General features: G+C 45.8%; 1 protein-coding gene across 1 annotated transcript in view; it reads left to right on the top strand.

Moving 5' to 3' along the window:
* The window catches only part of LOC126252022 (acyl-CoA-binding protein homolog), a 144,611-nt gene that overhangs the window by 45,442 nt on the left and 82,898 nt on the right, over positions 1-16,271 (top strand). Inside the window, exon 2 of the mRNA XM_049952807.1 lies at positions 2,927-2,972. Within this exon, the coding sequence (XP_049808764.1) occupies positions 2,955-2,972 (18 nt within the window). The 5' untranslated portion in view covers positions 2,927-2,954. The remainder of the gene's footprint in view (positions 1-2,926; positions 2,973-16,271) is intronic.

The raw sequence follows: 16,271 nt of genomic DNA, 5'->3' as shown, positions 1-16,271 counted from the left end.
ATTGATTGCCGTTTTGTTTCAGGTTCGAAGTGATGAACCCATGTTTCATCGCCTGTAACAATCTTTGACAAGAAATTGTCACCCTCAGCCACATGACGAGCAAGCAATTCCGCACAGATGGTTCTCCTTTGCTCTTTATGGTGTTCGGTTAGACAACGAGGGACCCAGCGGGAACAAACCTTTGAATATCCCAACTGGTGAACAATTGTGACAGCACTACCAACAGAGATGTCAAGTTGAGCACTGAGTTGTTTGATGGTGATCCGTCGATCATCTCGAACGAGTGTGTTTGCACGCTCCGCCATTGCAGGAGTCACAGCTGTGCACGGCCGGCCCGCACGCGGGAGATCAGAGAGTCTCGCTTGACCTTGCGGCGATGATGACACACGCTTTGCCCAACGACTCACCGTGCTTTTGTCCACTGCCAGATCACCGTAGACATTCTGCAAGGGCCTACGAATATCTGAGATGCCCTGGTTTTCCGCCAAAAGAAACTCGATCACTGCTCGTTGTTTGCAACGCACATCCGTTACAGACGCCATTTTAACAGCTCCGTACAGCGCTGCCACCTGTCGGAAGTCAATGAAACTATGAGACGAAGCGGGAATGTTTGAAAATATTCCACAAGAAATTTCCGGTTTTTTTCAACCAAAATTGGCCGAGAAAAAAAATGTGTTGCATTACTTATTGAACTGCCCTCGTATTATCCACGGGTGTAGTTGTTCCGTCCACCTCCCGACCTACGTGAAACCTGAGGGCTTCCACTGTAATTATAATTACAGCCTCAGGTGAAATACAAACCAGGGGCTAAATTATACAAAAATATAATCCCCTTCCCATAAACGATTCTTGCTAATCATTACTAGGCCCTGACTTCCCGTTTATTCTGACTAATCAGAAGCAGTCGTGTGTAACACTTCGTTAATCCACAATTCAGGAAAAATTCACAAAAGTCGAGGAATAACTAGCCCAGAATAAATCAAGTAGAACTCGCCAAGTAATCACTAACTTATTATCATAGTTAAATTCAGCGGAGCGTCACTGAAAAATCCTCACGGAACACATTACACTGACCATCCATCGCAATTAATACTGTCTGTGCTACTGAATCCCTTCCAATAGCAGTTAACAATAACGCCCTTATATTTTCTCATAACTAATACAAGTTTACACCAACCAATCCATGACTGACTACGAGGTTCAGTAACTACAATCAGAGTTCAGTTGAAAAGCATTCCAGGCGCTGTCAGAACGTTACAGTAATAATGACGTATCAGACCAGATATTAATTTCTTTGTTTCATATTCATTTTCAGCGGCAGCCTTCGATAATCTTCCTCTTTTGTGTTCGCAGCATCCTACATCAGCACCGGGAACTACCTTTACTGTCATGTTAATATGTATTTTATATGTATATTTTTTCAATTTAGGCTCTCAACAGGCGTATTTCCAGTTTTATTACTTTTTCGTTTTATCTGTTAACTTCTGGTGCCGTGTAAAATTCATACACGGCATGTTCAATACCTTTGTCAAACGGATACGTGCATCTTTATTCTTTTGTGTCACTACAACAACATTAATCATTAATCTTGTTATACTTGTATCACTGTTATGTCATCAGTTTATGGTTTGTACTATATGTCTAAATGGCCGCTAGCTGCCGGAAGCGAGTAAATAAATAATTCCTCGACCGGCCGTCGGTTACATGCAGTCAGTGGCTAGGTACTCAGTCCACTGCTCGTGGCTGACAGCTACGCCCCCTTACATCCCACCACTTAGTAGCATATTTTTCATAAATTAAAACATGAAGATTTCCTTATATCTGTTCTCTTGGCTGCCCATCCAACAACTACCATATGCAACTGATCCCGTCACTAGAACGTCACGTGGAATTTTGTAACATTCTAGGAACCTGCGACCCTCGCAAGCTCCAGAAAATGTAGAGATCTGGGTGTGTCTCGCCTACCTACATAGTTGTCATTCATTTCTACCATGAATTTTTGTCTTGCATTTAATTGTTCAAATTTTTGAGCAGCGTGAAAGCAGACCCACTATAAATTACACAACGGGTTTTTGTCCGAATTTTCACAGCCAAACGATGAATTGCAAAAGGGGAAAATGGGATATCAAACTGAATATCGTGATGTCTATTTTACAACAACAAAAATTAATTCCTTTTAAAATAACCATGGTAGTTAACAAAACCTTGATTAGTGATTTGAGAAAAAAAAATTGATGTATTTCACGAGTAGCTACTGCTAACTGTGTAAATGAAGAGCCAAAAAGTTCATCTCTTCAATGCCTAGACATTTTGCACACAAATTGGAGTGGTATTATCTGTCAAAAACGCTTCCTCCTAATCAAGGACATGTCAAGAACAGAAGACACTAGGAAAGCAAATGTGTCAATAAGATCATACTTTCTGAACTAAACATGAAAATAAAAGAAAATGAAAAAATCAGTCAAATATTTTGTGGAACAATTTGCCTAAATGTAAGAAATAAAAATAGAGAAACATTTCACGCACGTTTGAATCTGCAGCAAATGAGGTGCGTCAAACGTGTCTGTAATCTATATTATTACTTATTTCTAGACAGATCGGTTGATAAAATATTTGACCGATATTATTCAGTTCTCTTTTTACTTTTGTTTGCCACAAAGTACACAATTGACATGTTTGCTCTACGGACAAGCCAACTCTTCAACGATAGCTTTTATAGAGTTAAGCGACATTTACAGAGGTTCTGGTTCACCTTGAATGTCCGTGACTGCCGTGCTCCTAGAACGAACTCAGCAGTCGACATTAGTGCTGGAGCTTCAATTTCCTCTAGGCCTGCACGCCTCACAATCGGCCGCAGTCAGCCTTGTCAAGTCGGCATTGAGTCTCGGATATCGCCTCTTACGTAAGCAATTGTTTCTTTTTGCAGGTCACTGTGTCACCTCTCGGCAACAAGAATGGCATCCCTTGACGAGGTAAGTTTACAAACACGCAACGCCACAAGTCTTGTTAGCAGCACGTCTCCAGGGGAGAGCATAAGCACATCACGTCCAGAGTCACCGGAACACGTACGAATATTAGTAAGCCGTGATGCCTACTTCCTGGTGAAGCGGACTGACTGACGCATAACGCGTTGGGCTGCTCATTATTTATTTCGCACAACACTGCGTCTTATTAAGAGCATCAAATGTTCCCTGGTGGATAGCAAATTCAAAAGTCCCTATCGATCGCACATTTTTACAGTTAATATTTATATTTGCTCTATAAAAATTATTAATATTCATTTTTGTGCTACAAAAAATCATTAAACGCACGCTAACGGAAAAAAGCAAATCAATTTACCGTAATTCTACCAGTTAAAGATTTTCTTTTTATTTTTATGCCCTGTTTACATAAAGGCAAAACTCAGTTACATGTTTGTTTACCCCGACATGCTACATTATAGTCGCGATATTCTCAGTGAGCATTTAGACAGATTTTCTCGGAGAATATAATTGATAGAAGCTTCCTGTATTTGGAGTATGTGAATGCTAGGTTATTGCTACAGTTTGTATTATGTTTACATCTCGTTGTATCATTTCCACGTTACTGTCTACCCATTTCACTGACAAATCTATTGCTAATCCACTGACGGAATGGAAAGTGTTACACTTTGAGATATGAGTCCGATAATTATCAAACTCTGTGGAGACGTTCATCACAAAGCGCATTTAATTGATCAAACTTTCATTCCATTCGGAATTGATACCAGTCATAATCAGTACGAGATGTGACCTCCAAGCAGACGATCACGCTCTTGTATTCGTTGTCGCCTGGAAGTAAACAGACACCGCATGTCATCTTTGGGGCGGGGGGGGGGGGGGGGGGAGGGGGGAGGTTTCTTACCATACCTGAAACACAAGCTGTATCAGTTTTTGAACACAAGTGCCTGTTAAAGTATGGCATGAAAATAATGTTATCATCACATACCAGACGTGCTCTGTAAGTGAGAAATAAGGGGGACCAGACACATCTGTCAAGGATCTGTAGATTCCTCACGACTTATGTACTGAATTGCAATCTAAGGTCTTGCACTGTCCTGCTAGGATATGCTATTTTGTATCTTGATCAGGAACGGTGTGACAACAAGGTTTGCCTTCTTACCACATACTGGCGAGCATTCAGCCTCCCTTCAGTGATGATATCAAATCAGTCGTGTTGTCTTATGCAACATCTCCCTGTAAAATGATCCAGGAGTTGGCGATGTGTGTCTCGAAAATCGCTTCTGTCCGTGACTACCGTGCTCCTAGTAGGAGCCCAGCAGACGATACTAGTGAAACTTCCTGGCAGATTAAAACTGTGTGCCGGACTGAGACTCGAAATCGGGATCTTTGCCTTTTGCGAGCAAGTCCTCTACCATCTGAGCTACCCAAGCACGACTCACGACCCGTCCTCACAGCTTCTTGGTCGCGAAAGGCAAAGGTCCCGAGTTCGAGTCTCGGTCCGGAACACAGTTTTAATCCGCCAGGAAGTTTCATATCAGCGCACACTCCGCTGCAAAGTGTAAATCTCATTCGGGAAACATCCCCCTGGCTGTGGCTAAGCCATATCTCCGCAATATCCTTTCTTCTAGGAGTGGTAGTTCTGCAGGTTTCGTAGAAGAGCTTCTGTGATGTTTGTAAGGTAGGAGACGACGTACTGGCAGAATTGAAGCTGTGAAGAGGGGCCGTGAGTCGTGCTTGGGTAGCTCAGATGGTAGTGCACTTGCCCGTGAAAGGCAAACGTCCCGAGTTCGAGTCTCGATCCGGCATACAGTTTTAAACAGCCAGGAAGTTTCATATCAGCACATACTCCGCTGCAGAGTGAAAATCTCATTCTAAACGATATTAGTGCTGGCGTTTCAATTTCCACCAGCCATTCACTAGATCGTCTACAGACACACTGGCGTCTATCTGCCCAACACAAAGGAAGAGACATATCGCTGAACATAATAGAATGCCAAACGTTGTCCCATTTTCATAACACACTCTTTACGGGACATCCATAACCCTAATCATTTCTTTGGATAAAATCGTACACACGACCCATGTGTCAAAACGTAAATCCCATCTTCAGGCGCCACAAAAACAGGGGAAACTAAGAGGGATGCTTCATAAAATTGACATTAAAAGGATCCGTAAAAATGTGAACATCGGTTCATAAATATTGATTGTGTACGAGAAAGTCGCACCAGTCATCCAAAAACTGCTGAGTAGCATGCGAGATCCAGTCGGATTGAGGCAATGAAAGGTTCTGTGAGTCAACCAGTACCACACCCGGTAATGGGGACCTAACCGAAAAACCATGAATGTAGCAACAGATAGGCACATACGGCCAGACTAACGTAACCTATGAACCAACTGCGAACAAGCAGACGTGTGGCATGGGCTCAAGAAATACACTCCTGGAAATTGAAATAAGAACACCGTGAATTCATTGTCCCAGGAAGGGGAAACTTTATTGACACATTCCTGGGGTCAGATACATCACATGATCACACTGACAGAACCACAGGCACATAGACACAGGCAACAGAGCATGCACAATGTCGGCACTAGTACAGTGTATATCCACCTTTCGCAGCAATGCAGGCTGCTATTCTCCCATGGAGACGATCGTAGAGATGCTGGATGTAGTCCTGTGGAACGGCTTGCCATGCCATTTCCACCTGGCGCCTCAGTTGGACCAGCGTTCGTGCTGGACGTGCAGACCGCGTGAGACGACGCTTCATCCAGTCCCAAACATGCTCAATGGGGGACAGATCCGGAGATCTTGCTGGCCAGGGTAGTTGACTTACACCTTCTAGAGCACGTTGGGTGGCACGGGATACATGCGGACGTGCATTTTCCTGTTGGAACAGCAAGTTCCCTTGCCGGTCTAGGAATGGTAGAACGATGGGTTCGATGACGGTTTGGATGTACCGTGCACTATTCAGTGTCCCCTCGACGATCACAAGGGGCGTACGGCCAGTGTAGGAGATCGCTCCCCACACCATGATGCCGGGTGTTGGCCCTGTGTGCCTCGGTCGTATGCAGTCCTGATTGTGGCGCTCACCTGCACGGCGCCAAACACGCATACGACCATCATTGGCACCAAGGCAGAAGCGACTCTCATCGCTGAAGACGACACGTCTCCATTCGTCCCTCCATTCACGCCTGTCGCGACACCACTGGAGGCGGGCTGCACGATGTTGGGGCGGGAGCGGAAGACGGCCTAACGGTGTGCGGGACCGTAGCCCAGCTTCATGGAGACGGTTGCGAATGGTCCTCGCCGATACCCCAGGAGCAACAGTGTCCCTAATTTGCTGGGAAGTGGCGGTGCGGTCCCCTACGGCACTGCGTACGATCCTACGGTCTTGGCGTGCATCCGTGCGTCGCTGCGGTCCGGTCCCAGGTCGACGGGCACGTGCACCTTCCGCCGACCACTGGCGACAACATCGATGTACTGTGGAGACCTCACGCCCCACGTGTTGAGCAATTCGGCGGTACGTCCACCCGGCCTCCCGCATGCCCACTATACGCCCTCGCTCAAAGTCCGTCAACTGCACATACGGTTCACGTCCACGCTGTCGCGGCATGCTACCAGTGTTAAAGACTGCGATGGAGCTCCGTATGCCACGGCAAACTGGCTGACACTGACGGCGGCGGTGCACAAATGCTGCGCAGCTAGCGCCATTCGACGGCCAACACTGCGGTTCCTGGTGTGTCCGCTGTGCTGTGCGTGTGATCATTGCTTGTACAGCCCTCTCGCAGTGTCCGGAGCAAGTATGGTGGGTCTGACACACCGGTGTCAATGTGTTCTTTTTTCCATTTCCAGGAGTGTAGAAATGAAGGCATACAAGCCGTAGAATGCCAATTTGTGAATCACAACAGTAGCTTACCATGGAAAGTCCCAGTCCGCCGCATGTCGTGAGAGCCCAGAAAGAGCGTCTGGTAAAACTTTCTCGTAAGCAATCAAGGTATAACCTGAAGTTCATATTTTATAGGCCCTTCTAATGTTAATTGATTCTATGAATCATCCCACTTGGTTTTGTTTTTTGTAGCGACTGAAGATGGGATTTAATTCCAGAAACCCGTGTCGTTTGTATGACTATTTGGATGAAGGATTATTCAGGTACAACTGGAGCGGATTTATCCATCATGAAAAATTGTTCCATTTGATTCTGGCTCTACAGCAAGAAAGTCCCTGTCGTTTGTGGCGTGGTTCGAGCAGCAGCCACGGGGCACCCCTAGGTCTCAGCCCAACTTCCAGCAGTATGCCTCTGAAGGTTCGTGGTGACTGTCTGTAAGCTCTGCCTGGGCGTCAAATGTCAGAGCTATTCCAATAATCCTATCATCTTCTTCATGTCTAGTTTCTCTGGAGGTACCCATGCATATTCTTCTTTCCTCACCGTCGTCCTGAGTCCATCTAGCCATCACTTCTTCTTCAGTCATTGCATCACAGCCAACTATCTGCGAGATCTGTCTGTATGATGTTTCTATGTCCTTCATGTCAATGATTCTGCTTTCCCCATAGTCCAAAATATGGCGATACGCAGCAGTTGCAAATTCTGTGGGCACACTGTTGCGATCAGCGCCCGAAAAGTTTCATTAATTTTAGACACATCTAATAACCATTATGTAGCAATTAATTCTTTATGTGGTAACGATCAGCCCTCATAAACAGCAAATTTTAAGTAAAATTTCTTATTAGCATGGAAATACAGCAGGATCCGTTTGGTAGCTTTCGCTCAATGTGTCTGTCATGACACTTCCCTTTAGGTGAAAGAAATGTGACTATTCGTGCTGCCCATCATTTTACACTTGAATGCCTTGCCAGTCCTGTTTGGTACGGTTTCCACATACAGGGCTATTACAAATGATTGAAGCGATTTATAAATTCACTGTAGCTGCATTCATTGACATATGGTCACGACACACTACAGGTACGTAGAAAAACTCATAAAGTTTTGTTCGGCTGAAGCTGCACTTCAGGTTTCTGCCGCCAGGGCGCTCGAGAGCGCAGTGAGACAAAATGGCGACAGGAGCCGAGAAAGCGTATGTCGTGCTTGAAATGCACTCACACCAGTCAGTCATAACAGTGCAACGACACTTCAGAACGAAGTTCAACAAAGATCCACCAACTGCTAACTCCATTTGGCGATGGTATGCACAGTTTAAAGCTTCTGGATGCCTCTGTAATGGGAAATCAACGGGTCGGCCTGCAGTGAGCGAAGAAACGGTTGAATGCGTGCGGGCAAGTTTCACGCGTAGCCCGTGGAAGTCGACGAATAAAGCAAGCAGGGAGCTAAACGTACCACAGCCGACGGTTTGGAAAATCTTACGGAAAAGGCTAAAGCAGAAGCCTTGCCGTTTACAATTGCTACAAGCTCTGACACCCGATGACAAAGTAAAACGCTTTGAATTTTCGGCGCGGTTGCAACAGCTCATGGAAGAGGATGCGTTCAGTGCGAAACTTGTTTTCAGTGATGAAGCAACATTTTTTCTTAATGGTGAAGTGAACAGACACAATGTGCGAATCTGGGCGGTAGAGAATCCTCACGCATTCGTGCAGCAAATTCGCAATTCACCAAAAGTTAACGTGTTTTGTGCAATCTCACGGTTTAAAGTTTACGGCCCCTTTTTCTTCTGCGAAGAAAACATTACAGGACACGTGTATCTGGACATGGTGGAAAATTGGCTCATGCCACAACTGGAGACCGACAGCGCCGACTTCATCTTTCAACAGGATGGTGCTCCACCGCACTTCCATCATGATGTTCGGCATTTCTTAAAAAGGAGATAGGAAACCCGATGGATCGGTCGTGGTTAAGATCATGATCAGCAATTCATGTCATGGCCTCCACGCTCTCCCGACTTAACCCCATGCGATTTCTTTCTGTGGGGTTATGTGAAAGATTCAGTGTTTAAACCTCCTCTACCAAGAAACGTGCCAGAACTGGGAGCTCGCATCAACGATGCTTTCTAACTCATTGATGGGAACATGCTGCGCCGAGTGTGGGAGGAACTTGATTATCGGCTTGATGTCTGCCGAATCACTAAAGGGGCACATATCGAACATTTGTGAATGCCTAAAAAAACTTTTTGAGTTTTTGTATGTGTGTGCAAAGCATTGTGAAAATATCTCAAATAATAAAGTTATTGTAGAGCTGCGAAATCACTTCAATCATTTGTAATAACCCTGTACTTGAGTAATATTCTGTGGTGGATAGCATGAGTGTTTCGTCCCCCAGGGAGCTCGCCACTCTTTGCAGGGTTCGTGCTTAGCTACCATGAGGCCCCAGCCTTTGCAGCATTTTTTTCCCTTCCATGCTGCGTGTCTATCCTCTTCCTATTCTTTTTCCCCTCCCTTGGGCAATATTTCTGGGATATTATTGAGAATGTTCTGCATTCTGTCGCTGACGTAAGAACAGTATCACCTTTGTTTTCGCCCCCTTTTCCTTTCTTTGTTTCCCTTCCCCTCTCGTTCCTCCATTTGAGGGTCCTCTTCTTTCTTCTTCCTCCCTATGTGTCTGACGCATAACAGGTGACTGGGTAACGTGTAATTCCCAGCCCCGGATCGACAGGTAGGGTTCACACGTACCCCCTAGTACAGGCCAGGTCCAGGGAGCTCACCGCTCAGTGTCTATAAAACGTAAATGTAATGAGGCTACTGATTCAAAGACCCTTCCCGCTGCCCAACGGTTCCTCGTGGTCTCACGTACTGAAGACAGTCAATCCTTCGCCACAGTAAATCCGTTCATTATTCAGAAAGGTGTAGATACAATTGCTGGCCCTGTGAAATCCTGCTCTCGTTTACGGGATGGCACTTTGCTTTTGGAGACCACTTCTGATTCTCAAGCACAACTGCTTGCTGCCTCTCTTCTCCAAGTTCACCCTGTTCGTGTCGAGGAACATTGAATTCTCCCCGTGGTGTAATTTACACCAGGCTGCTCGACGGTATAACCGAGGCCTAAATCCAATCTTACCTCTCTGGTCAGGGTGTCATTGCCTCCGTTGTGTAATGAAAAAGGTAGATTCCTCCTTAGTGCCCACACGCACTCTCTTTCTGCCCTTTGATAGTGGCGCTTCTGTCCAAGTGCAAAGCTCGCTATGAAATTATCACCATCCGGCCGTACATTCCGAACCCAGTGTGCTGCTACCAGTGTCATCGTTTCAACCACACTAGAACGTCTTGTCGACACCCAGCCAAATGTGTCACCTGTGGTAGAGATGCACCTCCTGCTACCTGCTGAACTGATCCTCCTGCTTCTGGGCCGTGCAGTAGTGCCTCTTCCCCAGCTGTCACTCAGCAGCTGCCGAAGTGACACACCTACATCTCTTCCTCCTCATGACTCTCCTCCAATAGAACGTTTGCAGCCTCCGGCCCCACAAAGAGGATTTACAGATGCTTTTAGCGTTACAGCGTCCCCTTGTACTCTGCCTTCAGGAAACGAAATTGTGCCGTCTCGATCACTTTGAGCTATCACATTTCTTACCGATTCGTTTTGACCTTCCCCCTGAGGACTGCATTACATCTCATGGGGGTGTCATGCTGTTCATAACGGATGACATTCATAGTCATCGTGTCTCCCACCTACCAATCTTCAAGCTGTTGCAGTTCGCGTTTTCCTTCTCCACCTGTCTTTTTCCCTCTGTACCATATATGTCCCTCCGTCGTTCGCTGTCACCAGGACAGCTACCTCCCCCATTTTTGCTACTCGGTGATTTTAATACGCATCATCCCCTTTGTGATTCTCCCAGGACCTGTCAGAGAGGTGCCCTCTTGGCTGACCTCCTTAACCAACTTTATACATCTGCACCCCCATCCCTTTTACGCCGTCTCAACACTACCCACCATCATGGCATCCGTTTGGCCACGGGTGCCTTTTACACCAGCCCAGCTGAGAGTCTGTATGCTGAAGCTACTGAACTACCACTGCCCTACGGCTGTGACTTTCTCCTCAGCAGGTATACATGCCGTTTGTCTGCCATGCGTGGCCACCCCTCCTATGCCTCCTTCTTTGGTGATTCCTTTGATCGTCAGTATGGGGCTCATCTCGCTTCTCTGTTACTTCCTGGAGTCCGCTTTCTCCACTTGCTACGGCGGCTTAACTTCACACTACCTGCAACATTCCCGGCGAGTGTGAACCCTTCACCACCTTTCTTCGTGAAGCGGTCCATATTAACCTTGTCCTTCAATCGCTTTCTAAGGGCACTACTCCACCGTCGGTCTACCACTTTGTTTCACGACCTTCGCGTGGAACTTCGCGATAGTACCTTTGTGTACACTGATGGCTCTCGGACTGACCGTGGGGTTGGGTGTGCCGTCGTCATTGGCATCTGTGTCTATCGATATTAGCTTCCGGTACACTCCACAGTATTTACAGCCGAGCTCTTCACCTTGTACCAGGCCACAGAGTACATCCGGTAACACAGCCTTTTCAATTGTGTCCTCTGCTCATACTCACTCAGTTCCCTTGAAAGTCTATGTGCGCTGTACACTGCCCATCTCTTAGTGCAGTGGGTCCAGGAAAACTGTCACTTGCTCACTCTTGGTGGAGCCAGTGTCATGTTTCTGTGGCTTCCTGGTCATGTCTGTCTACAAGGAAACGAGGCTGCTGACGCTGCTGCCAAGGCTGCCCTCCTCGTATCTCAGCCTGCGAGTACCTACATTCACTCGGATGACCTCTGCGTTGCCGTCTGTCAGGAGGTGGTGTTCCTTTGGCATCGCCAACGGTCCTCGCTTCACGGGAATAAGCTTCGGCTTATTAAGCCTCTCCCGGCGTCTTGGACGACCTTCTCTCGGCCCTCTCGCCGTGATGAGATTGTTTTAACACGGCTGCGTATTGGGCACTGCCTTTTTAGCCATCGTCATTTGCTAAGTGGCGCTATCCCACCACTTTGTACAGATTGCGCCCTAATTTTAACTATTCGCCACTTCCTGATGGAATGCCCTTTTTTTAACCAATCACATTCCAGCTTGGGTTTGCCGTCTGATTTGTCAGCCGTTTTAGCGAATGATGCGCGGGCTGTCGATCGCGTTTTGCTTTTTATCCACCGAAGCAATATGGTGAAGGCCATTTAATTTTTAGTTTTGGTCCTCTGTTTCTGTATGGTGTCTTTTTTAGCCCTTTTTCCACGTGCCTGTTTTTAGCTGTCTTCTATTCTGCCAATTGGGACTGACGTATAGTCGGTTAACTCCTTTCTGTGTTCGTGTTCTATAGTTTTGACTTGGGCGCGTATGACCCCAGTTGTTTTTTGCGCCCTGAAGCAAAAGTAAACAAATCAATGAGTGTTTCGTGACCATCAAGGAGGACTGGTGGTTCCACTTAGAGTGGGATTATTTTTTTTTGTGTGTGTGTGTGTGTGTGTGTGTGTGTGTGTGTGTGTGTGTGTGTGTGTGTGTGTCCCTACTCAGTGCCTACATGATTCTTAACGGAATTGATGTAGGAATAGTCTGAGTGAGAGTTGCTGTGATTGGAGGGTTTGGGGGCCAACAATGAGTTCATCTACAACTAGGCCAAATTAAGCGCTACACATCTGCTGTTACAAACGATCCGTCCCGCAAGCTAAGCGTGTACACAAAATGATGATGCACGTTGGGAGCAAAGAGAACAACACTTACATTGTAGAACCAAACAGGAAGCCATGTAAACAATAAACAAACACAGATACGATAATACACACAAAGAAGACTGGTTGGAAGGTGTGTTGGCATCATTGGGTGCAGAATATGTAGAGTGAGTATTACAAATATGTGCGTGTAAAGACTGTACAAACCTTTCAGCGCCGTCTTCTCGCAGATTCTTTGAGCTAGGTGTGTTGCCGGTTTCAACATAATCGAGAGCACACTGAATGCTCGCGGACGCATTCCTAGTCATACACATCGGCACCATTACACGCATCAGAACGCAAGTTCAATGTGCCTACGTTGTCTAAAGACTCGGCGAGACATACCGGGTTATCAAAAAGTCAGTATAAATTTGAAAACTGAATAAATCACGGAATAATGTAGATAGAGAGGTACAAATTGACACACATACTTGGAATGGGGTTTTATTAGAACCAAAAAAATACAAAAGTTCAAATAATGTGCGACAGATGGTGCTTCATCTGATCAGAATAGCAATAATTAGCATAACAAAGTAAGACAAAGCAAAGATGATGTTCTTTACAGGAAATGCTCAATATGTCCGCCATCATTCCTCAACAATAGCTGTAGTCGAGGAATAATGTTGTGAACAGCAGTGTAAAGCATGTCCGGAGTTATGGTGAGGCATTGGCGTCGGATGTTGTCTTTCAGCATCCCTAGGGATGTCGGTCCATCACGATACACTTGCGACTTCAGGTAACCCCAAAGCCAATAATCTAGGGACCTGGGAGGCCAAGCATGACGAAAGTGGCGGCTGAGCACACGATCATCACCAAACGACGCGCGCAAGAGACCTTCCACGCGTCTAGCAATATACTTTTTTGAACTTTTGTATTTCTTTGGTTCTAATAAAACCCCATGTCATTCCAAGCATGTGTGTCAATTTGTACCTCTCTATCTACATTATTCCGTGATTTATTCAGTTTTCAAATTTATATTGACTTTTTGATCACCCGGTACTTATCTTTCCCACTCTTTTTCACTGATTGTTTTGTCATTGCACTAGATATGGCTGATTTATATAGTTTTTTCACTGCTCATTTATTGCACCTACTGGTGTGCAAAACGTGAGGACGAAAGTAACTTTCACACGATGTGTCGCTGCCTAGTAACATGGCTCAATGAAACTGGGACCATACATAGGAAGAAATGACAGAGGCCAAATGAAAGAAATACGCTGAGAGAGGAACAGAAATGACACTTTTCCTCAAAGATAATAATCACACTGTAGTCACTGCGATTCATGATGTTCCCCTGGACATTACAAAAGGCGGAAGTTGGTACTTAATAGGGTGTATGATCACCGTGGATGACAATGCGTGCCCTGCGACGTGGTCTTTTTCTGATTACAAGGTTGGTAGGGTGTTCCATTTCTCCACCAGCGCGGCTGACAACTAGATGGTCGCTTTCTGGACAACATGGTTGTCGAGAGAAGCAGCGATTAGTATGACTAATTAGTAATTCAAGAACAGTCTTAATCGCATTATGGTCATCAGTCTACTGACTGGTCTGATGCGGCCCGCCACGAATTCCTTTCCTGTGCTAACCTCTTCATCTCAGAGTAGCACTTGCAACCTACGTCCTCAATTATTTGCCTGACGTATTTCAATCTCTGTCTTCCTCTACAGTTTTTGCCCTCTACAGCTCCCTCTAGTACCATGGAAGTCATTCCCTCATGTCTTAGCAGATGTACTATCATCTTGTCCCTTCTCTTTATCAGTGTTTTCCACATATTCCTTTCCTCTCCGATTCTGCGTAGAACCTCCTCATTCCTTACCTTATCAGTCCACCTAATTTTCAACATTCGTCTATAGCACCACATCTCAAATGCTTCGATTCTCTTCTGTTCCGGTTTTCCCACAGTCCATGTTTCACTACCATACAATGCTGTACTCCAGACGTACATCCTCAGAAATTTCTTCATCAAATTAATGCCGGTATTTGATATTAGTAGACTTCTCTTGACCAGAAATGCCTTTTTTGCCATAGCGAGTCTGCTTTTGATGTCCTCCTTGCTCCGTCCGTCATTGGTTATTTTACTGCCTAGGTAGCAGAATTCCTCGACTTCGTGACCATCAATCCTGATGTTAAGTTTCTCGCTGTTCTCATTTCTACTACTTCTCATTACCTTCGTCTTTCTCCGATTTACTCTCAAACCATACTGTGTACTCATTAGACCATTCCGTTCAGCAGATCATTTAATTCTTCTTCACTTTCACTCAGGATAGCAATGTCATCAGCGAATCGTATTATTGATATCCTTTCACCTTGTATTTTAATTCCACTCCTGAACCTTTCTTTTATTTCCATCATTGCTTCCTCGATGTACAGATTGAAGAGTAGGGGCGAAAGGCTACAGCCTTGTCTTACACCCTTCTTAATACGAGCACTTCGTTCTTGATCGTCCACTCTTATTATTCCCTCTTGTTTGTTGCACATATTGTATATGACCCGTCTCTCCCTATAGCTTACCCCTACTTTTTTCAGAATCTCGAACAGCTTGCACCATTTTATATTGTCGAACGCTTTTTCCAGGTCGACAAATCCTATGAAAGTGTCTTGATTTTTCTTTAGCCTTGCTTCCATTATTAGCCGTAACGTCAGAATTGCCTCTCTCATCCCTTTACTTTTCCTAAAGCCAAACTGATCGTCACCTAGCGCATTCTCAATTTTTATTGTTATAATACCGCCAACCGGTTTCAACCCGACGTAGGGGTCATCTTCTGGGCGTTTACACCATTGGTCGACTGCTGGTGGTGTCACTCCTGGATAGTTTCCTGCCGTTATGTAGACAGGAGTGACACCAGCAGCAGTCGACCAATGATGTAAACGCCCAGAAGATGACCCCTAGATGGTCGCTGTTGCATATGGACGTACTGTAATAGCTCTCTGCAACGCATCCCATACACGCTCGATGGGGTCGGGGGACCATGCAGTCGCCGAAAATCCTCTGGTTCCAAGACCTCCTCCACGAGCGCTGTTCGATGCGGTCGTACATTGTTATCCACAAAAATGAAGTCAAGGCCGACTGCACCCCTGAAAAGACTCACATGTACAGTGTCACATGATATTGGCGGGTGAGTGTTCGGAGTTCGAAGATTTGGAGGTTAGCACGTTGATGTAACATTATGCTCACCGCACCGTCATATTCGACAATGTTACTGGATGCATTATGGTTCCCACAGCTCGCCATATGCCGGCCGGGGTGGCCGAGCGGTTCTAGGCACTACAGTCAGGAACTGTGCGACCGCTGCGGTCGCAGGTTCGAATCCTGCATCGGGCATGGACGTGTGTGATATCCTTAGGTTAGTTAGGTTTAAGTAGTTCTAAGTTCTAGGGGACTGACGACCTTAGAAGTTAAGTCCCACAGTGCTCAGAGCCTTTTTTTTTCTCGCCCTATGAGGGAACGTCTAGCACTGGAGAAACATAATCGTTTTGGTGGTGCAGGTGTTATGCTGTGGGGAGGGTAATGTTGCATGGGCTTACTGATCCCAAATCTTTTAACACCGTATACCCACCGTTTACCGCTATTGTAACACTGCTCCTTCACCATGTGCGTCATTTTTGGGGTCAGCTGATCCTGACTTTTTGTGGACTGCGATGAGCTACCACCTCGAACAGCG

The sequence above is a fragment of the Schistocerca nitens genome, chromosome 4 (assembly GCF_023898315.1).
Source record: "Schistocerca nitens isolate TAMUIC-IGC-003100 chromosome 4, iqSchNite1.1, whole genome shotgun sequence".
Classification (NCBI taxonomy): Eukaryota; Metazoa; Arthropoda; class Insecta; order Orthoptera; family Acrididae; genus Schistocerca; species Schistocerca nitens.
Note: the sequence above shows the minus strand (reverse complement) of the source record. Positions and strands in the feature narration are given on the sequence as shown.